The following is a 25477-nucleotide window of genomic DNA, read 5'->3' on the forward strand; positions in this document are numbered from 1 at the left end:
CAGTGTTTCTAGGTCATTTGTTTACACACTGTCAATTCTCTAAAAGTAATCTTAAACAGTATAATTTTGAAAATGGTTACTGTAAAAGCTTATTATAAACATTTTTAAATTATTCAGTTCACGAGATACCAAACAGTAATAAAAATATTAGAATTAAACATGAGCTAAATATTGACAGCATTCCTTTTAGGATGCATTTATGTTCAAGTAAATCCAATTACGTTGTGGTAAAAGTGATTACAGGCCAAACAAAAAAAAAAAATTGGAAAAATGATAGAATGTGTATAAATAAAGGTTTACATGGAAGCTAAAAGGTCTCGCAACTCCGCCACAGAAGGGACTGACTCAGCAGGGTATATCTTGGCAACAAGTTGGACAAAAGTTTCGTACTTATCAAGAAAATCTTTCTGTAATAGTTTTGGGGGGAAAAACAATAATCAGAATTTGTCCTACGCATTTGCGTTACTACTTCCACCTCCCTTCCACAATAGTTTCGACTCCAAAAAAATAATAATGCAACATACTGTAAATACGAAAAAGTTTGAGTACAGCGTACCTTGCATTTATCCCATAAGGAAGGTAAGAGTTCCTCAGAAGTCAAGTTTTTCTGCAACTTCTTATACATGGCAGCAATGGACTTGTCCACCTATAAACCCAACATATTTCACGACGTTAAGTATGTCGTTTACGAAAAAGTATTCAAAGGAAAAAGAGGCACACCCCCTTACCCCGGATAAACTGGACTTTAACGTCTTCCGTAGATCCGCTTTTGACAGCCCAACTTGGAAAGGAATCTGATAAGAAGATACATTTTTATGACATAAGATTCCAGGAAAAGAATTTTAGACTAGATCTACAGTGTTTAGTTCAACCAATGTTGGAGATATGTTGCAATCAATAGTTCACTAAGTTCAGTAAAATAAATCGAATTATACGAATTTCTGATCGATCAGCAAGAGTGTATGGAGATTAACAAACTTAATTATACCGAAACAGACCTCTTCAGGTGCGACATTATTCAATATCAAGTCTTCGATCTTTCGAGCAAACTGGAAAAGGCGTTCAAATTGCTGTCCAAGGAAGAAAAGCATAATGAGTTAACATCTTATAGGCTATAAATTCAAGTGCGGTTGACAGTAAGACATAAATAGAGAATAAAATACTTACATAGTAGATAATCACACTGATATGGCGTGTACAAGCTTGCTCGTAGGCTTCACTAGCCTGATGATAAAACTTCGCTAAAGTTGGCACAACATTTGCAAGGTCATACAAACTGAGAGAAAAGAACAAAATCATGAGCCGAAATATGCTTTTGTCTCTGTATACAGAATTACCTACCAAAAAATGGACGATTGAAACAGCCTCTATTTAGCCAGGTGATGCATAAATGTTACCTATTCTGAAATGCCGCATAGTTTTCTATAAGAAAAATATCTGCATACTTTGGATCTGCTTGTGCATTTTTTTCTAAAGTTACAAACATTATGCTGACCTGTCAAGCAACAATTCCCCAGTAAACAACATACCAATATTGGTCACATGTTTAAAAAAAGAAAAGAAAAATGAAATACAAAAAAATTATGATTTAATACTACTTGGATAGCAAACAAAAAGGTCTAAAGCAGTATCCATCAATAAAATACTATATGAATTATTTATCAAGAAGCAATGCCTATCCTATTCCTAACTTTCTGGGAAACTTGTTGTGTATGATCGTTTAAATCAGATCATGTGTGAACTCTGTGACTTATGGAGAATCTGGATCAAGACCAGAAAGTTCCACATTGAGAGTTAATTCTACCATAAGTGAAACGAAATGGGAGTGTCTGGGTCATGACCACAAAGTTCCACCTTTAAGAGTTAATCCTACTCGAACTCAAATGAAGCAACATGAAGAAGAGACATTTGAAGGAGAAAGTTGTTACTTGCTACACTCAGCCTTGACAAATGATGTTTTTACAAGTATAATGAATTTGGAGACAGCCAACCAAATATGGGATGAGACATCACAAAACAAAACAGTTCTGAAAAAGAACCACTTACAAATTTTGTGTATGCTTGGTCAACCAAATCCCTCGACTGTCCTGCAACAAACTGCTCCATCCGCGTTGCAAGGGCTGCAAATCTATATGCAAACAAGCGACACATTACTAAACACTAGACATGAAGATAGACACGATATTTTAAACACATTCACCAAATAGAATCGGAGTCACCTTAAAAATTTCAAAAATATTCTTTTGAAATATCATGCAATTTAGAGAACCTTGTTAGAATCTTGAAGACATGTTAGAATTCTATGTATATAGCAGCTTATGATATCAGGATCAATTAGATTGATTCTCCAATTATGTTATTAGTCTAAAATAGGGTAACTGAATATTCTACAATTTTGTTTTCTCCCCTGTATGAATTGAATAGCTACGTTGTGGTCTAAACACACGGAATTCGTCATGTCTTCTCGATTTTTCTCTTTTGAACATGGTATGAAGAGTCTACGAGAAGAAGGAACCCCAATCCATGCTTTTCCGGGTGGACCCACTGCTAATAGGTGTTAATTTTTCAGAAACAGCACTTTTTTCAGTTTATGTTTCTTTTCTCGTCGTCATGTTCACCTCCGATAATACTCTTCATTGTCGATGACTTCTAATGAGCTTTCCAGCAAATCCTTTTTGCAACAAGACTCGCCCTGTTGGTTTGGTTTTGGATTTTTGGTCCTTCTTCCATTCTGACACTGTTTGGCTGGTTGATTTCTGTTTAACTGTTTTCCACACTGTTTGACTGTTTTTCTCTTCGTGGCTAACCCATGACGACCCCTAATAAAGCTGATGTGCCTGCTTTCAGCAACTTTGTCATTGGGCCGCCATATACAGATAAGTTGGACAAAACTACGTAAGATTTTGGACAGTTTCTTCCTGCACCTCCATATGTTACTTCTTGAACTCCTATATAAAAAACTTTTCATTTTGTAAATTTTTGGATTGGGCATTTTAAAAGTAAAAAAAAAATTGAATTATACAAATTCCAAAAATTAGCGAGAATTAAGAAAAAAATAATAACAATTTAATTTTTTTTTATTTTCAAATTGTACGATCCAAAAGTCGTTTTCCAAATAAAATAATGACTACGAAATACACCATTCAAAAGCCATTTTTAACTTTTGGATTACATAATATAAAAAAGGTAAAACGGATTTTTTTTCTTATAAAAAGAAATTTATGGAGTTTATCTTGACCATCTCATTACTGAAGAAAAAATTGCTGGTTGAAAGTAACACCTAAATGGTGTAAAATTGTTCTCAACTTTGTGCAGGCATCAAGTCCTGTTCACCCCTTTGTTAGATAAATTTTTCGGTAACACGACATGTGTGAATGAGGTTGGGCACATGCCAAATCTACTTACACTGATGACATTCATAATCCATATCGAGTATGTAAACACTTCCAGACGTGATTGCAACACAGATACTTGATGGAACCATGCCGACCTATTTGGGTTGTATAAGTGGTCTTTGGACCTCTCTTTTGTTGGCCTCTCTCACTCGAACCCTTGAACCTCGACTTTGTGAACACCGATCATATAGTTCAGTCATTTTTTTTTCTACTTTTGACTATATTTTCACCGTGACAAATAATTCAAAAAAACACAACTTGGTATTGTTCATTATCTTTCTTTTCTTTCTATTCATAAGGTTCTTGTGTCCCTGAAGCTCGTATTAATTAATCTATTGTGCTGCAAAGTCTCTTGATTGTGTAATTTTTTTGTGTGTTTCCTTACAGGATTGGAGGACGAGACAAACAATTGAATGCAGGGGATTCTCCATCCCTTCTCTACCCATCTCCTCCTCCCTTGAAAATTTATCAGCATTCTACTTGTCTTGTACTGCCGCTACCTAGTACCAACAAAACCATACCACAAACTCACCTCCGACACCAACTCCTTCGCCTCATCCTCCAATACTGCCTCTTGACTATGAAATTCCCATTGATCTTCGAATAGGTATACCTTCTATTCGTCATCTTTCTCATCATTATACCTTTTTGAGTTATAGTACTTCTCCTTACTACTATTATCGTTTTTCTTCCCTGTCTTTTACTTTTTCTACTAAGAATGTAGGTGAAGCCTTTAGCCATCAAGGATGGAAACAGCTATGATGGACGAGATGTGTGTATTACGGAGCAGTTAGACTTAGGACCTTGTTCCTCTACCACTAAGGAGGTCCATATGATCAAGGTTGTTTCATAAGGCAAGGTTGACTGGCTTCAATCTCGTCTCATCACGAGAGGCTATGCTCAAATCTTCACATTAAATTATGGGAATATTTTTCTTCAATTGCCCAAATGTCTTTTGTCCGACTATTCATGTCCATTGTTGTCGTTAGTCATTGGTCTCTCTATGTTGGTTGTTGAGGGGTATAAAGTATTAAGGTTGGTCCATACAACAAAGTTGATATGCATAAAGCTCGTATAGTTGCAAAAAGGTTATACTTGATCTTTAAGTTGAATTATGGAGATACTATTTTTTCGATGGCCAAAAGTGTCTTCTGTCTGACTATTTCTGTTCATTGTTGTCATTTGTAATTGAACTCTTTCAGTTGGACATAAAGAATGTCTTCCTACTTATGTGACCTCAAGCAATCACCAAGAACAAGGTTCAATAGGTTTAGTACAATGATGTAACAGTTTTACATGACTCAAGGTAAGGCTGACCACTTTATCTCCTATCATCAGTCATTTACTTGTTACATCTATTGGGTTATTTACGTGCATGACATTGGAGCACTTCTTCAGGAATTTTCAAATGAAAATTTTTGGCAAACAAGAATATTTCTACGGCATACAGGTAGCGACCATAAAAAAATTGGATCATCATATCCCAAAATATTTTGAAAGAAATGTGTTCAATTCCAAGACACTCGACACCTTAATGGATCCCAATGTCCTCCTTGCCAAACTAGGAGAGTCTTTTTCAAATCCTGAAAGCTACAAACAAATGGTAGAGAAGTTGAACTATCTTACTCTTGTTTGAATATCTCATTTCTAGTAGGTGTACTAAGGCAATTTCTTAACTCCATATATAAGGAACATTAGGAAGCAACAACTTTCATTGTTTGATATATCAAAAGAGCTCTGGAAAAGGACCTTTTGTTTGAAGACAAAGGACACACTCGAGCTCCCTTCTATTGTATATTTGTCAAAGATAATCTTGTTACTTGGAAAAGTAATTGTAGTCAGGCCCAATGCAGAACAAGTGAGGAAAAAAAAGTGATAAAGGACCGACTATATATAGGCTTTATTCTAGAAAATGAAAAATCCCAATTGTCTTAAGAGATGAGGGAAAAAGTTAACACCAAAGGTCTCTCACCTAGGAATGTATGGTAGGACACCTGTTTGGCGAGCATTGCGCTCATTTCTTTCAATTTGATGGGAAGCATCGTCCACAAACTGAAAAAAAAAATTCCAGTCGAATGAATAGGGTTAGCATCTCAATCATCTCAATGCAGTGGCAATTCTTTATAAAACTAGTCACATACTCGACCGAACTGAAAGGATATGCGAGCCTCCAAGTCATCAAGCAAAACGCGTACATATCCTGCTGCGTCACCTTTCTGACCTGAGAGATAGCGCTCTGTAGTTCCATGCATTGATATGCAGCACAAAGGATCAATCTTGTATGCCCAATCCACAACAGAACCGAAGTCTTCCTAAAATCAGAGAAATTATAAAGCATCTTTAGAGCAGCAAAATCCATCAATTAATATACCAAAAAAACATCTGGAAACTCTTTACAAATTGTTCAATTATATGGAACCATATATTTATCAGTTATAGACCATAACATGATATATGCTATGTTCAGCTTATAAGAGATAAAATATCAAAGACTGCAACTGAGTAATTGTTTTGGTCCCTGAAAAATTAGCCATCAACCATTTTTGTCCTGAAAGAAATTGCTCCTGAAGTTTAGTTTTCAATCCATGGATTATTTTAGTCCCCATATTAATTGATGTCTCACAAGATGCAGACGCAGCTTCTTTTAGGTCCTTGAAAGATAGTCCTCTTCTTCTATCATCCATTCTCATCCATGCATCTTATGTAGTATTTCTTGTGCCACAATCAACATTTCGATTAGAGCTAACTCATGTCGCTTGACATAAGGACGATTGAATATTCAATAACCTTGAGAACAATTTCTTTCTTTCTTTCAAGACTAAAATGACTAACCCTTGATTAGCATAGGGACTAAAATGTCTACCACTTCATAAAAGCTGCACCCCTTTCTCTTGAATTTGGATCCTCTGACATGAGTTAACAGTTATACTAAGGGAGAAACAAGATACAAAACAAGACAACTAAATTTTCATTACAAATAACAAAGAAAGAATTTCTTTCTATTACATACGTACTTGAAGTCCATCAAGCAAATCCTGAAGTGCTTCATTTAAAGATGCAAGATCCACAGCCATTCTACCTGTAAGGCAGAAGAAATGTCCAAATTATGGAGCAATTGATCACCTCAGTAAAATAAATCATAGTAGTTTAAGGAAAAAAGAAAGGACACTTCTTGAAGGTGAGATATGTACCAGATGCAACACCATCATCATCCTCATTGTTGTGTGTAGTTTTATTACCATTAACAGTTGAAGGAACTTCAAAGCACAGGAAGTGTGCAAAAAACACGCTCTAAAACACAGGCCATGAATATTTATACATCTGAAACATGAAATATTAACAAGTTTGGTGGAAGGGAGAATCCTAAGAACTTTCACCTCATCCACCAAGAGTGGGATAAAAATCGTGAGCATCTTTGCATATGCATCAGAAACTGTTGCAGTGTCAGCAGCATTTACATTTTGACCAGAACCCGTGAAGACATCAAGCCAAACAGAGGGGGTTTTAGAAGTTTTCACACCAGCACGAAGTTCATTAGCAAATTCCCGGGCCTATAGAGGAATCTTAAAACTTCAGACTCCATATGCCCAATATTTTACCAAAGCATAACAAACCAGGATATATAAACCAAAAATCAAATAATAAGTATAACAAAAATTTGTCAATTGTAGCAGGTCATAAACATCCAAAAGAGTCATGATAAAGATGAAGCCAGTTAAAGTTCAAGGATATCCTATTCAAATCATAATTATAACAATTTTATTTGTCAATTGTAGCAAATCATAAACTTCCTTTAAGTGAAGGCCAAAAGAGTCACAACAAAGATGAAGCAACATCAAAATTAAAGATGTTCTGTTCAATTTTTGCAGAATAATTCCAAGACATAACATCTCTGCATTAGGTTAAGTAATGATAAAGGTAAAACCACCATGTCCTCTGCATATGTTTTTGAGACAGTTGCTGAGATGGACCCAAAAAATATAACCATTAATACCTCCAATTGAAGCAATAAAAGTCTTACAATTTTGTGTTAGGACTTTTATTTCAACCTGAAAAACCATTAATAAGTGTTTTATTTCATTAATTTACAGATTTGAATAGTTGTAACATATTAAATGAATATTCATGTATTAGACAGTTTCCTTGTATAGCTATAGGGAAAGCTTCCTAATATTACGTATTAAATGGGTTTCTCTGGATGATGTGAAATATTCAGTCAGATTTGATAGATTTTATTCTCAAGTTTAGGAATAATATGTGATATATTATTTTATGAAATACATCAGATTTATATGTGCAGAACCTGTTGACAATTTTAGAAAATAGGTAAAACTTATTCTACGGGACAAATTCCATTGATTATGTGATTGTTTCTACGTATACAATCCTTGTATTAATATCAAGATAGTGTAAGCATACAGAGCAAAAATATAGCAAGGTTAATATAAAACTTCGTAAAATGCATATCGAACAAGGAGAATGGAATTGAGCCATGAAAGAAAATATGAGGGTACTGCAAAACAACATATAACTTAAAGAGGAAACAGACAAGCCAATTGATAAAACCAGACGCATAAAGATAGACCACTACTTTATCGAGGAGAAACTAAACAATGGTCCTATAACTACAGCCTACAAGGTTCCCTTCTGAATTCAATTGGCTGAAGTATTCATCAAGGAGCTTCCCACATAGTGGTTTTCAGATCTTGAAAAAACAAGACTGATATTCTTTGAGTAAATATACAACCAGCAATATTCCAAAATATAACAATATTTGCAAGGATCCCTTCAATTGTTGAGATACACTTATTTCCAGTATTTTAAAATCAAGATTTTATTAGGCTTAGCCTATATAATGACAGCAGCACTTATATATTTTTATCAAGAAATATATTTTAGTTTTCCCCTTATTTCAACTATAATGACTGTTTCTCAATTCATAAAAACCAGGTCACGGCAAGAATTTTACCACCAAATGACCAAAAAAATAAAATAACACCAATACAGTGTGAATAGGTTGTTATCTCAGACCTCCTTGCGAAGAAGCAAGTTTAGAGAACTGCAATAGGCTTTTCTCAGTGGACCCAAACAATTCTTATCAAGAATCTGCAGGTTTACAGGAAACTAATTAAGGAAGAAACAAAGAAATTAACTTGGTGAATATATACACACAAAACAGAACTTTAAGCAGAAAGTGTAAATCATCCATAATAAAACCTTTAAATGTTTAAGAAGGCGTGCATATGTCCTGCACTTGAACCTCAAGTCAGCATGATCTGGCCTTTTCAACTGCCCTCGCTGATTAGAGTAAGCAAACAAAGTGACAAATGAATGATTCTAATTTCTAATACTTCAAAAGTTTATCATGAATTTACCAGAAAATACCTGAGAGAAGTAATTTTTATCATTCAACATAAAGTCCACAAAAGTAGCGAAGTAATTTCTCATGTACTCAGAAGCTTTCCCAACAAAAGTAGACTTTATTATTTGAAGTTCTCCTCGCTTCTCTTTAACCTGTACAAATAGCAGAAAGAAACAATTCATTAAAACAAATGAGTTTTAGATCCTATACATGTTTTCCAAACAGGCCATGGCAAATATCTATTTGCCACTGAGGCACAAAATTTATATCATTGAAAATAAACAGTTTCCATACCCATAAAAACGGAAGCAACTAATGAATGCAAATAAAAATTGTCACCTTCAATCTATTTTCTTATTTAACATTAACAAAACAATATGCAGACATGGGCCTTGAACTTCCTATTTCTAAATAATTAAAACTTGCTTTAATATTATTAAAAGTAAGGCAAGGAACATACTCCTCTCATTTTTACATAAGTAGGATCTATGTGCTTTTCTAGACCACGCATGGCAGTTGTCAACCACTCACATGCTTCTATGTTTTGCTGCATTTCTGCTTCATCAAATGAATCTCCTGTCAAACATGCTGAATACTACATCCAATGAAACATCATTGATTACCAAGCCATTAAAAGTTCATCAAACTCAAAATATGGGAATTCACCACTGTCAGCCATACCTCTGCAGGGATACTCAATTGCTCAAGAAGCTTATCAAGCTCTTCAATAAGAGATTTGTTATTTACATTTTGCATTTCCAATTTGTTATTGCGGGTTTCAATCTGGGATACCACAAAAGGATTGAGACAAATAAAAAAAGCTCATTGAAATTCTTTAAGTCAAAATGGAGATGCTACTAAAGGTTAGGTGTATAAGAGATCCTTCATACAAACAGAAATATCAATGAAGCAAAGCTGCCCAGTCTCAGCCTATTTCTAAGAGAAACCCTAAAAAAACACAAGGTTTACACCAAATAGAAGCCAAATGCCAAGTCTCTATCCCAAATAAGTTTCACATTCAAAGACATCTTTATAAAGAAGTGAGAATTATGCTCCAACCATATGCACCAATGGCTGGACTTCATTGACTTGAACAGAGAACTGAAATTGTATATTATTTTCTATTTTCTATTAATTTACGCCAGCAGATACAATACGCATCAGAGAGATGAAAAATAAATGCTACCAAAGAGATTTTAGGCTACAAATTTGTACATAATAATAGTAAGAAAGTAATCCTAGTCACACTAATAATTTATAAGCATTAAGCTGGCAAATGATGTATCATGTCCCACTTGCTCGAAATATATTGAAAGCATTATGTGGGAAGTCCCTTTGGTTAGTACATCGCCTACTAGGATTTTGAAGGGGCACGTAGAGTAGTTTTGAGACCACTCTCCAACTTTTCCTCAATAAAGTGGCACTTTTTGTGTGTTTTGTCCTGTCATTGTTGGCAATGCCTTAAGGGCTGTCACAAGTAGCTTCACAGAATCTTCATAATTAATTATGGGGTTGTCAAAGTATTATTTTCATTCATAATATTTCAGTAACTCCTTGAGCTGTGGTATAGCTTGGCTAATATCCTTATTTCTATACACATGCTTAGAAAATATTTGAATTGTTCACCGACATTTTTCTCATTGTACCTTTCATGACCTAACCACAGGGAAGATGTTACGTGCCTCCTCAAAGGTTAAAGAACAACATAGAGAAAAATGTAGACGATGATTCATTTTAGTATTAGGTGACAATAGGTTTAGATTATTATATTTGATTGGCTTTGTTTATAGATGATTTTGAGTATATAAATATTGGTTGTTAAATTAAATAATTCATAATGATCTAATCTATAGATTTGTGTCCCTATGTCCTATGTTTTGAAAACTGCATATGTCAAAGTGTTTGTGTTCATGTCGTGTTGTGTCGGTGTCGGTATTTGTGCTACATAGATTGATAAACATGGGTTCCAGTAAATACACTGACATAAATACCACAAAGTAAATTGCAAAGCAAATGATTCTCCCAGCTTGAACAAGCACTTACTGATTCAATATCTTCCCTCATGTGACGAAGTTTTACGTTGAACATGCCTAACCATTCATTCATGTCTTCCAGACAATTTGTTGCTGACTCAAGCCCGTGCAACACCTGCAAAGCATAGATTATCAGTGCGAACCATTTCATAAAAAATATTAAAATAATTTTTACTTCATAATGATGAGCAACATGAAGATTTGTAAAACTAAGCAGATGTTTCCTTGTATCGCAACAACTATAATGGTTGAAGTGACAATACATGAGCTTAAAATATCAAAACGAGGTTTTTAAAGTTCGAAGAGGGCGATAAAATTAAGCAAATTAGTTTACTCGATAAACAAGACCACAAAAGTGTATGGGTGCTCAAATAATTGTAATCATAGCTCGATGTAATTTGTTTAGTCTATAATTTAAAGGTTATACCAGCAAAAGAAAGAAAATAAACTTAAAGAACAGTTATACCTCATCTATCAAAGGTTCACTTTCTAAAATGGCATGCACATTTGCTGCTTCCAGAGCCATGAGCTCTCTTTTTAACCTTTCAGAAAATGCCTCTGCTTCACCAACACCCATGATATAACTGCACATTCAGAAAACTTTGGATGGTGAAGACAAGATAAACATCTCATATTTTACTCGAAAAAAGAAGTTTGATAGATTAACATGATGGGGGTAATGTGACTGATGAGGCTAAAATAGAAATTTAACACTGGTAATATTAAAAGAATGGAATAAGTAGGGGCATGTGCTCCCCATTTTGATACAGGTAGGTTTGTCCTCTCCAACTTTTTCAAAATTTCATATATATGTCTGAGGATATATTTTGTGAGAATCCTTTTTATTTGAGAATGAAACCTTAAAAGTTATAAGACTTTTTCGAAAAACTAATGTGACCTTTGTTTTTTAATATTGACCATTTATGATACGGCCAAATGGTCGATATGTATTTTTATCACTTTAATTTGATTTTTTTTTCCCTTCTCCTTTCTTGGCTTCCCGCACAACAAGGGATCTCTCGTGCAAAGTAATGTGGTGCAATCTGCTTAATAATGAAAATTGTATTTGTGTTAGTTTTCTTTTATCTCTCTAAATTTTGGCATTTTATGCACTACAAATATCATATCTTACCTTTTTTGTACAACTTTACTACAAGCCCCTTTTTAACTCTTTATATTTTGGTATGATGAGAGTTACATAGTTGGTAGAAAATTATTGCAAGGTGACTCATTTTAAGAAATTTTCTTTTCTTTTCTTTTTTTACAAAAACTGGTAATAAAAAAGTCAACGATTTTAGATTAAATTATGAAATAAGAAATAGCTTATGAATAATTTTTTCAAATTTTATTTTGGTTCCCCAGTTTTTTTCATTCAAGATCTGCCACGGCACCTTCTGCAACAATTTAATTCTCATACATGTATTGTAAAAGAAAATATCACCCAACAAAAGCACTTCTCCTAAAAGAATAACCTAAGTATCTTTGTATCCACTAACACATAAATAAATACTTTCATTTGAACTTTTTAACATGTAACAATCATGTTAATACTTGGTACTTTTTTGGGGGCCAAACATCATCACAAGTATTGTCCTAAACTTTTATGAAAACTAATCCCGCCTGGGTGTTAGATTTGATCTAGTCAAAAGGTGCTTCTAGTGGGTTTTGAAACCCTGAACTCCAGGTAAAGTGAGATACATAGAGCTAAAATTTTCCAACTAAGTCACATCTTGCTGTTACTACAACATGAATTCCCTGTATCAATATTAATCACAAAATATGGACAGAACTTTGCAAGGGAAGAGAGAGAGTTTCTATGACATTGCAACAGCCCTTTGCAGAGAGAAGACATGAACTATATCCTTATTCATCACAGATATTAAACCTCAGATACAAATTAAGACAGAAAATGATAGCACCTACGTTCCCAGAAGAGCCTCTATGTCCTCTTCCTCTGCCTGGGAGACAAGTTCCTTTTCAACATAGACTTTCAATTCTGATTCATTCACAGAAGATGCAATAGAAGCACCACCGTGTTCGTTACTTTGAGCGGAAACTGCAGGTGTATTTTCCTATTTCACATTTTTAAAATAAATAAACGGATAAATCAATAGTGTGTTTAACAGCAATCAGTCACCCAGTAACTATTTTTCGAAGTTAACGCCATCAGCTTAAAATCAAGGACTTCTAGATCACTGATGAGACAGGGCGCACTCTATCCATAAAGATAAATAAATACAGAGTAATTATATTAGTCAAAAAAGCAAAGCAATTATCTAATACAAAATAAAGTAACGTAATTATCTAATACAAATAAAGTAAAGTAATTATCTAATACAAAATAATGATTGCAGCGTGACAGTAAAGGCAGTAAATCAACTTTGAACTTAAGTGAATAGAAGACCATTATTCACCTTAGCCCAAAGAGCCATCTCCACAACATCGATACCAACAACCTTCGGTAAGCGACCCAGGACATCTTTGCAGATATTTAAGATACAAAGCAGGAGGCGATTTCTATAAGACGAGTAACAGATGTAGTGAGACAAAAATCACTCTCCTGACAGAAAATGATAAAGGATCAAACCCTACATTTCAAAATTATACATTTAACGGTATAACCTGTCATCCGTATTGCGCATTGTCCACTGTGAAGGAGCCACGCTCTGGTTTCTAAGGTTATCAAACCCCTATAAGATATATATGCATTAGCAAATAAAAAGAGACATAACAGAGAGATACAAAAGGCATTTAGAAAGAAGCTTCATAATAGAAACTGGCTGCATCTCGATTTGGTTATGTTCCACAGCCTGGGAACATTGTATTCAGAACCAGTAAGATACGACAACAAGAAAGAATGGGATATTACCAGTGTAAATGTACATCCACTGGGGTCATTTGTTACAACTTCCATTTTTGAGAGGTGCTTCAGCTTGTATAACTTAGCAGGCTGCAGCACACAAGAAGTTTCGTAGTAAATAGAAATATGCTTAAACCTCCAGTTAAGACAAATTCAAGGTGGAAGAAAGAGACTATGCTAACATTAACTGTGCAGTTAGTCGGCTTCAGTTTATCTATTTTTTTATACTAAGGTTGTGCAATTATTTGACACATAAAGCAAGGGATAACTAACCGATGCAGCAAGGGTGAATGAAACTAAACAAGGGTAAGATTTATACATTACAGTTGAAAGTAACAGAAAAGGCAAAAGATGGAAAAATCATTTCAGTTAGGTCATAAAAAATTAAAATTTTGGCCAAAACAAAAAAATGTCTGCCACACGCAGGACTTTTCACTTTATTGAGCTACCAGTGAAGGAGAGAATTGGGGAGAGAAGGACATTACCTCAAGCACCCCTCCACTTGAATACTTTAAAACTCGAAGAAAAGCTTTTGTCCGCTGACCTTTCGCTTTTGCTACAAAAAATAACATTCTGTCACCAACAGTGCAACAAATACAGAATTCAACAAATTATCACCACAGTAACACACGATGAAGTGACGACATTCAATCACCTATCCATAACATCACCAGTTACGAATAGACTACGAGTTAAAGTATTCAAAATGCTAACTCCTCCCACTTATACCACTATTAAAGTGAAAAAAACGGCAATCACATGCTAAAATAAGGGATGCATAGTTTTAGTTTCTAATCACATACACACCTGATGTCAACATGAAACTGAAACCGCCAAACTAACTGGATTAAAAACAAGCTAAGTCCTATGAAGTAAATTGTGCCGTACTCCATAAGTTAAAACAATTAGGTGAAAAGGTTTCTACAAAAATTAAGTCTATAAATGGATTTTAGCCTTCAAATTCAACTTGTTTTAACCTTTTTCCTTTTTCTTATAGTTACTTGTAAAAATGTAAATTCAATAGTCTGTAATACAACAGCCAATAAGACATAAGAACCGAAAAAAAAACATCTAGAGACGTATCATCAACGAGACGAAACGAGCACGTAATGCACAGCTACTAGTACTACATTTTAAATGTTTTGAGCGACAGCCACGGAATGCAAAACTGCTACATTTGAAACATAAACAGACCACGCTTGGCAACACAAGTCATGATTCAACGATTCACATATTTGTTGCGAGGAAGGTTCTAGAAGTGTGAAAAGTTATTCCGGCGTTGATCGAAAAATGTGGAAAGAGAGTGAATAGGGAGAGAGTGCGAGAGAAATGGCGCGTACTGCATAGAGCGAGAACCCTAGGCTTAGCCATTTGACGAATCTTAGTAGATTTTCCCCACGTGCCGTGGGTCTTGACGGTCCGAATGCATAGAATGACCTTTTGCTTGGTGCCCTCAACCGCGAGCTGGCATGCTCGCCGAAGCTCGGCATCGTCGGCGCTCGATTTCGCCATTTCTTCTCCGATCTGAAACCAGGAGCGTGTGAGAAGTTTGTGCGAAGAGGGAGTGTGTCTGTTATTATTTTTAGCCGTGAGTCTAACCAAATGTCATAAACGGTTTTCCGTTGGCGCTTTCTCCTTGCGTCCGTGGTGACTCGTGTCGCTTCACTTTTTAATCGCTACGAACGATTCGTGGCGATGCGATGCGACTCGTGGTGGTCCAGGCCCTAAAAGCTATTCTCCACGTTCTCAATTACACCCCCCTCATTTCGTGGCATCACCTTATACAATTCACAAGTAATTTCTCACTATTCACTTCGAAGATTATTTAGGAGAGGGTAATATTTCAAGGATAAAATTGAGGCTTAGAAAATAAATAGATAAACTTAACTATAATATTAATAAATATGTTAATCAAGTTAAACAACCTATTATTTAAAATTAGCGGTACTAATTATGAATGAATTATTATTATGGGTTCTCATGATAGAATTAGAATTTAAAAATTATTATAAATTTTGTACTTAATCAGCGATTCCAAATAATATAAATTATTAGAATAAAATATATTAATAAAAAATATTAAATTAATTTTTAAATATATAAAAATAAAATATTTATTTATTTATTTTATTCTTATATGACTCTTTTGTATTAAAAAATATCGGTGGGATAGGATGGACCAAGGCTCCCTAGAGCTTCAAGAAGCTCGGCCACTGGATATATAATCCATAAATAATTTAAAATATAGTTCTTTTATACCGATAATGTATGAAAATTAAAACCTTATATAAATAAAATCCTGATTTCTCAATAACACTGTCAAGAAAATCAAACTACTAAAATGTGTGTTGAAATAAATGAATGAACCGATAATGACAAAGACATTTGCTGATGTAATACTTCATAATTTTTCAATTGCTTTAACCATGACCTTAGCCTGCCCTGCCCCTACTTTCTTCCTATTTAAAAAATGATAAAATTCAAACACCAACATGTTTAGTTTGTTTTATGTATGCTTATTAATTCTATATTTTATTTTTAGTTATAAATATAATAATGTTTAACCATGTTCCCTTTAATATTTTGAAATTAGTTATGGAAACATTTATTTATTTTAAAATCCTTTGTAGAAGGTTGAAAACAAAAAATAAAGTAAAGTAATATGGTATTTTTAATTATAATTATAATAGTTAATCATAGTAAGCGCTAATTGAAAATAGTATGACAAAACAAATCAAATACGTCCACTAAATGCAGGTCATGATCTAAATTGTCTAATATCAACTTTGGTTTGGTGTCTGTACACATTTATATTGCCTAATAAGAAAACAGATATACCATAGAAAAAATAATAATAATTGCGAAAGTGTGGTTGTAATAATTAATACATATTAGAGTAGAGGTAAAAATTTTCTGATGATGCATAAAGAAGTTAAAACAAGTAAATTGGAAAAACATATATTACGTAAAAGTTAAATCATGTTCTCTTTATTTATTGTTAAACATACATGTATAGAAATAAAAATGATTTTTTATTTGTTTTTTACTCAAAACAATGTATTGTTATTACTAACGTAAAATTGAGTGTGCTGAGAAAAGTGTAACAGAAATATATTTGTTCAAAATAATTATTCTATTTATTACATATAAACAGGTTAATTAATGGGTAGGGATTACGAAAATTACTTGAGACACGTAATTTATATCCACTAATTTAAATATTTAAATATTTAAATAAAATCGTCAAGTATAGTTATGTATCCTAATTCTCAATATGTAATTGTGAGAGAAACATAAAAAATGTTAATCGTGATATTTAGAATTAAAAATTACTCATTTTACAAATACTTTTCAGTAAAAATAACTATGAATAAATTATATTACGAATCTAAATATGTAAACCGGTGACAATTTAAATTTATAAAAAAAAAATATTAAATTATAGATTTAAAAAATAATTTGACAATAAATTATATCGGTTACTTCAATTCAATACGAAATTATAAACTTATAAATTCACGAGTCAAACGGTTAATAAGTGTCTAAGCAAAACATTTTTGCATAAAATTTAAAATATTTTTTTTCAACAAACTAAGTATCTAACGACGTTTTGTTCTGCTAATTTGTATCCTTCAAGACACTACTAATTAGCAAAGTATATGGGCTTAGCTAATTTTATTAAAAGTTATAAATTAATTATAAGTATATCATATTTAATTTGGGAGGAAATAAAATTCTCACCGTTGGAGTAACGTAACAACCAAAATGACACAGGAAACTGCGTTTCTTTCTTTATCTTCCGTCAAGAAAGCATTCACTCTCATTTTACACATTGTTTGGAGAGAGAGAAAGGGAGAGAGAGAAACCAAAGTAAACAAAGCTAAGAAAGAATCAAGTTGGGGACATCATCTGCTGAAATTCGTGAAAATCAAGGAAGCCATTGCCGTCAAGATCGAAGGGTCGAATCATGGCCACACACTCATCATGCGATTTCACATCTCCGAGTTGCCGCAACATTTGTTGCAACCCCTTTGGAGTTATGCAGCCACACCCTTTCTCAACCTCGAACATCTCGAACGCGCTTCGTAGAACATCCTCCACATCCTTACTCTCATCTTGCTTCATCAGTTTCTCAAAGTCCCCGAAATCCAGCAACTCGTCACCGTCCGAGTCAAACTCGTTTATCACTCTCTCCGCCACTTTATGACTCACCGACTCACCAACCGACGCAAAGTAGTCCGTTAGTTCACTGCTCGAGATCTTCCCGTCTTTGTCAACGTCCAAGTGATCGAAAACGTCTTTCAGCCCGTTTTCGACTTTTGGGCCGGGAGGCCCAATAAGAGGTGCCGGTGCCGGTAATGGTAATGGTTTGGGCCTGGGAGTAGTTAGACATGGAAAGGTTATCATCTTGAACAAGTTTTTGTACGAGAATAGAGATGCCATGATTGTTGGAGCTTCTTGATTCTTGTTATTGCAATTACGATTACAAGGGGTTTTGTTTTGTTGGGTGTGTGGTGTGTTTAATTGATTATATACTAAGAAAATTGGGTGATGCAACTAGTGTGAAATTGGAAAAGGAGTTTGAAGTTTGAAGTGTATGAAGAAATGAACAATGGGGATGTAATTGCAAGGAAATTGCCTGAGAGACCGACTTAAGACCTCACCTTTGGCAAAGCAAATTCTTTAATTAATTTCAAGAGCGCACAAAAATCTCCAACTTCTTTGCATTTTCCGACTGAACCCAAGAAAGGGTTAAAGAAAGTGGGAACGAAAGTCTATTCACTGAAATGTCAAACTGCTCAATGTAACTATTAACTACCCTCCATATCTCTTCTTTTTTAATTCACCGTCTCTTACTTTTGGAAGATTATAATTTTTATTTAATTATATTTTATCATTTATACTTTTACTTTTTACCTAATGTAAAAAAAAAATTATAAATATTTTGCTAAAGTAAATAAAAATATTATACTTCTTGATTTTTTTAAATGTCGGAAGTTTCACGTAGCATAGTTTCCGCAAAAGTCACCTTTAGTTGTTACTCTCTCATCAATTCCAACTTTCTTAAAATAACTCAAAATGTCATCACAAATTTATTTTTTGTAAAGTTCGTAGGGTAAATAAAAACAAATGATTCAATTTAGGTAGACGAAATAAATAAATAAACCTATATACGATATAATCTATTTCTTTTACTAATTTTTTTAGATCTTGAAAATATTATGTTTAGTCAACTATTGAAAAATGAAATACATAATTTAATATTCAAGTAAAATAAAACAGTTACATTCCAAAAAAGTATATGCTTTTAATAAAATAATACTATTCTTAGATTGTTTTAAAAATTGAATTTATTTTTGAATCAGACAAATTGGTTTTAAAAACCTACCAGTCCAGTGTAAATTCATTTGTAACACAAGTTAAATAGATTGGAAAAAAATGTTCCAGTGCAAACCTGAGGTGATCGTTGGTTCAGTACAATTGGAGAAAGGTTTGGAACTAAGAGAGGCCCATGCTTTAGAGGGCTACTACTTCTTACACCTCCATTTTTCTAAGTGTACCTCAATTCGGTATACGAAATGGATGTAGATAAAATCTGGAGGAGTGCAGGAAGTAACTACTAACCTAGAAAAAAAAAAAAGTGTAAGAGTTATGGTCAAGTCTCATATGTTACATTTTTATTCAAACTTAATTTAGAAAAAGTTTAGCTGGACGTTTAAACGACTAAATCAATGCCAATAGTCTCAGTTACAAATTGACGTCACAATTTTTTTTAAGTTAAAATTCTCCCCTAAATAATTTTTTAATCCCTTATTGCCCTTTCTGATATTTTAACATTGTTTTTGAAAAATAAAGAAAATACAATAATTTGTATTGATCCCAGTAAAAATTTATAAAATATTGTCAAAATAAATAAACCAATATATAAATTAATAAAATGTCAGGTAAAAAGTAAAATTATAAATGATAAAAAACAATTTATGTTATCTTAAAATTTGAAAATGAAGATTAAAAAAAAAAGAGAAAGTATTTTGTTTATTTAAATAGATTGGCATTGCTACAAAATTGCAATGCGTTGTATCAGTGTTTCGTGTGATGAGAAACCAGTAGATATCGGTGAAGTGAGTAAAAAAAAAAGAAAATGAATTTAATTAAAAGACATTTATCAAGGTGAATTAAAAATAGATAATGAATGCATTAATTTGAAAAAGCTACGACTTTGTTGGGTAAAGCCAATTAATTTGTCAAAAGGACAAATGCATGAAAATAATTAAATATTGTTGGGTCTTTCATCACTGAAATTCTTCCATGTGAGACAGCCCAACCAATTCGGCTAGTATCTATCACTAAGACCAAATTTTAGTTAGGTAGAATAATAGTTTAATCAGTCAGAAAATAGATTATGAACCAATCTCATCTCATGTCATTATAGGTTATAAGTTTGGTAGTCTTCATAATAATTATTTTAAAATATATTAATATTGATTTTTAATTAAGTAGCAAAGTAAAAGTTTCACACTAACTATTAAATATGCAATACCATGTCAACAAACACTTCATACATTAATAACTACAGTAAAATGTTATCCGAGAGAACTTAAACCTAAAAGGAAGTAGTTTAATCTAAAGTATTAATCCGTTAATTAAAATAGCCTTTAAAAATAATAATAAAACAATTTATTTCAATACAAAACTCTAAACATAAGATCACGAATGTGAAATCTTTGTTATAAACTTGTGAGTATAAGGACATGAGTTAGAATATTTAAATGTTTTTATCTTTTGTATCATATGATTTTTTTTATTTTTATATTCATGTAAACTAGATTAAATTGTTTAGTCATAGTAGTTATGCTTGTAGGAAAATGTACATTAAGATTAGATTAGGCAAAGGTAAAAACTGGGTTTAGTAAGGTTTTTTTCACGAATGTTATAAATTTTGCATACAACTATAAACTGTTGTGGGTGACATCAATTGTTTCATGATGGAGGCCGGGTGGACTGAGTCACAATCGAATCATAGCATTTGGACACATACCTTAAGTAGAAAGAATTACACCCTGACTAACAGTTATAACTTTTGACCAAATGGTAAGCATTCAATCAAACAATTGGTAAACGCTAGATCTAACATATACTATCATTTCTTTCACTTTTATGTATCAATTCTTTTAATCTTATCATCAAAATTATATTTCTTTCTTAATGGTTCAATGAAAGAGCTTTTACAATGGTTCAAAGATTACAATAATTGAAAAATATAACTTTTATAATGGTTTAGAGAGAATGTATCATAAATAATGTATTACAAGTTTTTGGAATGCTTCTCCATGAAAACGCTATGTTTAAGAAGACACAAAATGTATACACACAACAATTATAAAAAAAAATAAAAATCTTTTTATCATATTTTATTAACCAGCAGAAAAAAATTGAAAATTAAATTCATCAATTTTTCATCACCTAGTGTCAGAATAACTACTGCGCCTATTTATTATGGTCATAAGACTTTCTCGTAGAAAGGAACATCATGAAATGTTTCTAAGTATCCCACAATAGAAGTTAAAATGTTATAGAAAAAAACAATGGACACCCTAAGTAAAAAATATTACAATTGTTTATATCCATTAATATTCCGAGATCAAAAGTAGACCTTATTTTTAAAATGTCCTTTTATAAATGATATTTATTTTCTTAATTAAATGTGTTAGAAATCCAAGTGTGATTCTAAGTCCCACATTGATTAGAAATGAGAAAGTGGAGCACTATATAAGAATAAAGACCAATAAATTTATTACCTTAAGGTTTTGGGTTGAGAGTGATGTAAGTGTTCTAACAAAATAATTTTAAGATTTTGAGATAAATATATGAAATCTCATTATTATTTATTTACTTTTCTCATTTATATGTTAGTTAAATAAAAAACATACAAAATTAGACAAAAATTGGAAATTCACTTATTACCATCGCACTTGTATATTAACATAACAACAATAACACATGTAATTATCTTTACCCTATACACATATTTCAAAATTATTTTTTTGTACAGATACAAATAATATAAGTTACATGAGTTTAGAAATTTTATATTATATAATTTTAAATATTCCGATCAACTTGCTCTAAATCTTATTGTTGTAGTCTATTTAGAATATCTATCGAGACATTTGCAGTAACTGCAAGTATTAATTGGAAGGAAGAAGATGTATCAAAGGAGACATATTTGTGTGAAAAGACAACAGTTCATAAATAGCTATATTATATTTCGAAATTTTATTCTATTTTCCTTCCAAATAAACACTAAAAAGATATTTTCTTTAATTTTGAGATATACAAAATAAAAGATAAAAGTAACTACATATAATATTACAATTAATATCAATTTTTAATATGAAGATATTAATCACATACTGACATACACCATCTTCAACCACTTATTGACAACCACGCGTTACTATGGAAAGCTTCATTCATCTTTACAGATATCTTGACGTTCTCGCACGTTTCTTTCCTTCGTCTACCGACACAGCTTTTTCTTTTTTCCTTTTTCAATTAAATATTAAGGCTAAATGGATCAATGATAATTGTTTTATGTTTATGGTTCAAATGGGTTTTTTCGTCACCACCAACGGGATTATTGAATGAGAAACGCTGAAACGGAAATTAAGAATATTAACAAAATTTCTCGCAGGTTAATAACCAGTAAATTAATAATAGTATTATTAACTAGTCATTGACCTACTATCCTTTTCATGCAGAGAAAACAATTTATAAATTCAAAAGAATGATTTTTTCAAAGAAACTTGTCATTATTTGTTCAATTTTTTTATACAAGACTTGTTTCTATGTGATGGTTGGCAAGTATTTATATCATACATTCATTGCAAATTTGACTTTGACCTTCTGTCGATTTCCATCACTGTGGTTAGCTTTTTTTTTTTTTCTTTTTCAAATTGATGTTATAGTACTTTATTTTTAAGTTAAACTAGTACACGAGTAAACAAAATACTTTGCTTTCCGTTGCGAAATAAAGAAAATAAACATAGATCAATTAACGTTAACATACGAACATGATTCTATGCAAAAAAATTAAGCTAAAGCTGCTATAAGTTGTGAACTAGAAGAATAAGTAAAATATATATTACGACCCTCAGATATTTTTTATTGTTTACCGTGTTAGATTTAAACATTGAAAAAAGTGTAAAGAAAATGATTTTTTTTTTTGTCATGTAAAATAAAATGCTTTCTAAACTCCAATATAGTCAAAAGGTTAATTAATTAGTGTCAAAGAACAAAAGAATCAGTGGTGTCTTTTATTCAGGCAACAAATTAATATAGTTAAACAATTTTTTCTTGTATAATTAATAATCCATATTTATTGCTATTTCAGTCTTTCGATAAATTATAATAACTATTCAATGAAAATAAATGTGTATATTTAATTAATGATTTTTTTGTTATTATTTACCTTAAAAGCATTTGATTTTATGGTTAGATCTGCATAGTAATGTTATTCTCAGGGCCATGTTCAGTAAGGAATCCAATACGGTGGTATCAAATCATATCAAACCAGTGTTCTAGATTAAACTAAAGTAAACATCCACGTGCATGAGATCAAAACCAAACTAACCTCGAATTATTACAGTGGGGCAGAAAAAGAAGAGGATTCGAACGCAAAATATATACACAGAAATTTATTATCAAGTTGAAATAAAAATTTGAGGAATTCACGCACCCAAAATACGGAAACTCTTTCTATGCACAGTTATTCGATAGTTGATACAGTAACAAAAGCACAATTACAACAACAACAACTGCTTGTCACTTCAAAATTCACCACCCTTTCCTCTTCCTAGTTTGAATCAGCGTCGCCTTATTTATGTTCGCTTCAAATCTGTACCATTCTACAACAAAAATCTTGTCACCCTTGCATTGAACCAATCGGAAATTAAGCTCAAAATGTATTGTATATATCTCTATAACTATATATATACTCTACCATTATATATGTATGTATAGTTGTGTGTATATATATATGATGGATCGTTGGATGGATCCTATATATGTATGATGGAATGAATGTGAAGAATGGTGTTCAAGAATCCAAAGAAAAGGGAGTGTTCAATAGATCGTAGGGTGCCCAAAGCGCGTCCAAAGGGCAGGGTCTGTTAGCGTCCAATCGAACCCAGGGTTTACCTTTGCCACTCCAATGCAAGAGACTAACAGGGCCAGGGTGGAGATCTCTGCAGAGTCCACGGAAGTTATCGCCGCCGAGACCGTGCTGGTTCCACCTGTGATCGACGGAGGCGATGTTGCCGGCGAAGACAAGCAAGAAGGGAGGGAGAGAACCCAGGTCGTAGATTCTGATCCTCTTCTGAAGCTCCATCCATTCCTCGATTTTGGTGGTGTAATCCCCCTCTCGCCACCGCTCCAAATCGATCACCATCACCCCCGTGTTGAAGTAGCAGGGCTTCCTGTCGGCGAAGGTGAGGGAGAGCGAGGGGTTGGACCAGAACGTTGGGGTGAAATACGCGGTGAAGTTGGCGTTGCAGTATTCAGGGGCGGCGAGGACCGCCTTGTCCCCCAACGGGGTATCCGCCAGCTTGGCAATGTCGTCGACGAGGATAAGGTCGGAGTCCAAGTACACCACGCGCCGCACGCACAGCGGAAGGAGGTTGGGCAAGTAGGAGCGTGCGTAATTCAAGGGGCAATCGAGCGCCGAGCGAATGGAGGTGGAGATGAGCCCCGAGACTTGGGAGTCGTCGAAGGTGTAGAGGTGGAAGTTGAGGTAGGGGAAGGAGTTGGATATGGCGGCGCGTAGGAGGGACGCGCCGGAGGAGCAGACGAAGTGGAAGAAAATGTTTTGCGGGCAGGAGGAGTGTTGGAGGACCGAAAGGATCGCCGCCATGGATCCCCGGATGTATGTTGTGTCGAGTGTCATTGCCACGTGGACCGCTTCCTCGGAACATATGTAGGTGTCGGCGTTTTGGTGGTTGTTAAGGTTGTCTTGGGTGTCGGTGATGGAGGCGCAGTCTGGGGAGTTGTAGAATTCGGGGGCTTCTTTGAATTGATGGGTGAGGGTGGTGGTGGCGGTTGATTTGGCCTCATTGGATAGTGAGAAAAGTGAGAGAATGAGAAAGAATAAGAGTGGTGGTTGCTTTGATTTTGGTCTTCTGGGTTTTAATTTCATAGTTGTGTTTGGAGAAAGTTGTGATGAATATTGATGGAGAACGAATGAAGAATATAAGGAGGGGAATTTGGTATAGTGGGTGAGTTCACATACGTCGTGGATGGTTTTGTAGCATTTTCATGCTTAGGATATTGGGTCCCTCTTTCTTAAAGTTTGAACTTCCTTCGTGTCTCAATTACTTCTCTTCTTCCACGCATTTTATTTATTTATTATCACCTCTCAACCCATTCATTCATTAAAACTTCAAATTAGTAATTCAGGAACCCAACCATTTAGGGCGGGCTCCACTTACTTTTCCAGTAATAAATCAATAAATACCTTCTTTCTCATGTTAGCTTTTTCATAATTTTTTTATTTTATTTTAAATTTAGAACTAGTTCCCCGCGTTACCACGTACAATGTTTGTCATAAAGTTTTATTCTTCCTATACTTTTCTTATTTCATTATTCTCTATATACTTTTTTCATGAAATTTTATTCTTTACACTTCAACAACAGAGCTTCATGTTCTTAAACAAACTAATTAACTACTCTACATATGCGTTAACTTTGTTTCGATTACATGATGATAGGAACGTGGTGTTCATTAAAAAATAACTAAACCTCGTGTGCCTTCTTATTAAAATTCATGATT

The 25477-nt window shown here is 33.4% G+C and overlaps 2 protein-coding genes, 1 long non-coding RNA gene and 1 pseudogene across 8 annotated transcripts; 1 reads left to right on the forward strand and 3 right to left on the reverse strand.

Moving 5' to 3' along the window:
• Positions 1-126: 126 nt before the first annotated feature.
• Positions 127-15403, reverse strand: LOC114162185 (exocyst complex component SEC3A-like). 6 transcript variants are annotated; one of them, XM_028045987.2, is made up of 27 exons: positions 15250-15403; positions 14991-15174; positions 14136-14206; positions 13660-13740; positions 13413-13480; positions 13205-13307; positions 12714-12862; positions 11257-11374; positions 10801-10905; positions 9439-9540; positions 9218-9352; positions 8781-8909; positions 8613-8693; positions 8427-8501; positions 6773-6946; positions 6587-6686; positions 6410-6474; positions 5537-5707; positions 5368-5447; positions 2619-2948; positions 2047-2128; positions 1398-1495; positions 1168-1276; positions 999-1070; positions 729-794; positions 557-646; positions 127-407 (listed from the first exon to the last, which is right to left on the reverse strand). In XM_028045987.2, exons 2-27 carry the CDS (start codon positions 15160-15162, stop codon positions 297-299), a joined length of 2937 nt encoding a protein of 978 aa, XP_027901788.2. In that variant the 5' UTR covers positions 15163-15174; positions 15250-15403; the 3' UTR covers positions 127-296. The 6 variants fall into 6 exon arrangements, with proteins under 6 accessions (XP_027901788.2, XP_027901789.2, XP_085522987.1 ...); XM_028045988.2 differs by lacking the exons at positions 2619-2948; positions 15250-15403 and having other exon boundaries at positions 14991-15243; XM_085666861.1 differs by lacking the exons at positions 12714-12862; positions 14136-14206; positions 14991-15174; positions 15250-15403 and having other exon boundaries at positions 13660-13734.
• LOC146883990 (uncharacterized) lies at positions 2961-4625 on the forward strand. Its single transcript, XR_014984637.1, has 2 exons — positions 2961-3656; positions 3783-4625. It is a non-coding gene; the product is annotated as an uncharacterized LOC146883990 (long non-coding RNA).
• Positions 15404-17416: 2013 nt separating the features above from the next.
• On the reverse strand, positions 17417-18483 carry LOC114164277 (putative calcium-binding protein CML41 pseudogene; annotated as a pseudogene).
• Positions 18484-23320: 4837 nt separating this feature from the next.
• On the reverse strand, positions 23321-24974 carry LOC114196262 (putative galacturonosyltransferase-like 1). The gene has a single exon (XM_028086850.2). The coding sequence runs from the start codon at positions 24842-24844 to the stop codon at positions 23750-23752; it is 1095 nt and encodes a 364-aa protein (XP_027942651.1). The 5' UTR covers positions 24845-24974; the 3' UTR covers positions 23321-23749.
• Positions 24975-25477: the final 503 nt, after the last annotated feature.

Source organism: Vigna unguiculata, chromosome 9 (assembly GCF_037176805.1).
Source record: "Vigna unguiculata cultivar grain cowpea cultivar isolate G323 ecotype 2 chromosome 9, ASM3717680v1, whole genome shotgun sequence".
Lineage (NCBI taxonomy): Eukaryota > Viridiplantae > Streptophyta > Magnoliopsida > Fabales > Fabaceae > Vigna > Vigna unguiculata.

Excerpts from the sequence above, each read along its gene's own strand:
- LOC114162185 (XM_028045987.2), bottom strand. The coding sequence starts at position 15,162 with ATGGCGAAATCGAGCGCCGACGATGCCGAGCTTCGGCGAGCATGCCAG. Across the intron at positions 9,353-9,438 it reads AATTGAGTATCCCTGCAGAG|TATTCAGCATGTTTGACAGG; the intron begins GTATGGCTGACA and ends CATTGGATGTAG. Across the intron at positions 647-728 it reads TAAAGTCCAGTTTATCCGGG|GTGGACAAGTCCATTGCTGC; the intron begins GTAAGGGGGTGT and ends TTGGGTTTATAG.
- LOC114196262 (XM_028086850.2), bottom strand. The coding sequence starts at position 24,844 with ATGAAATTAAAACCCAGAAGACCAAAATCAAAGCAACCACCACTCTTA.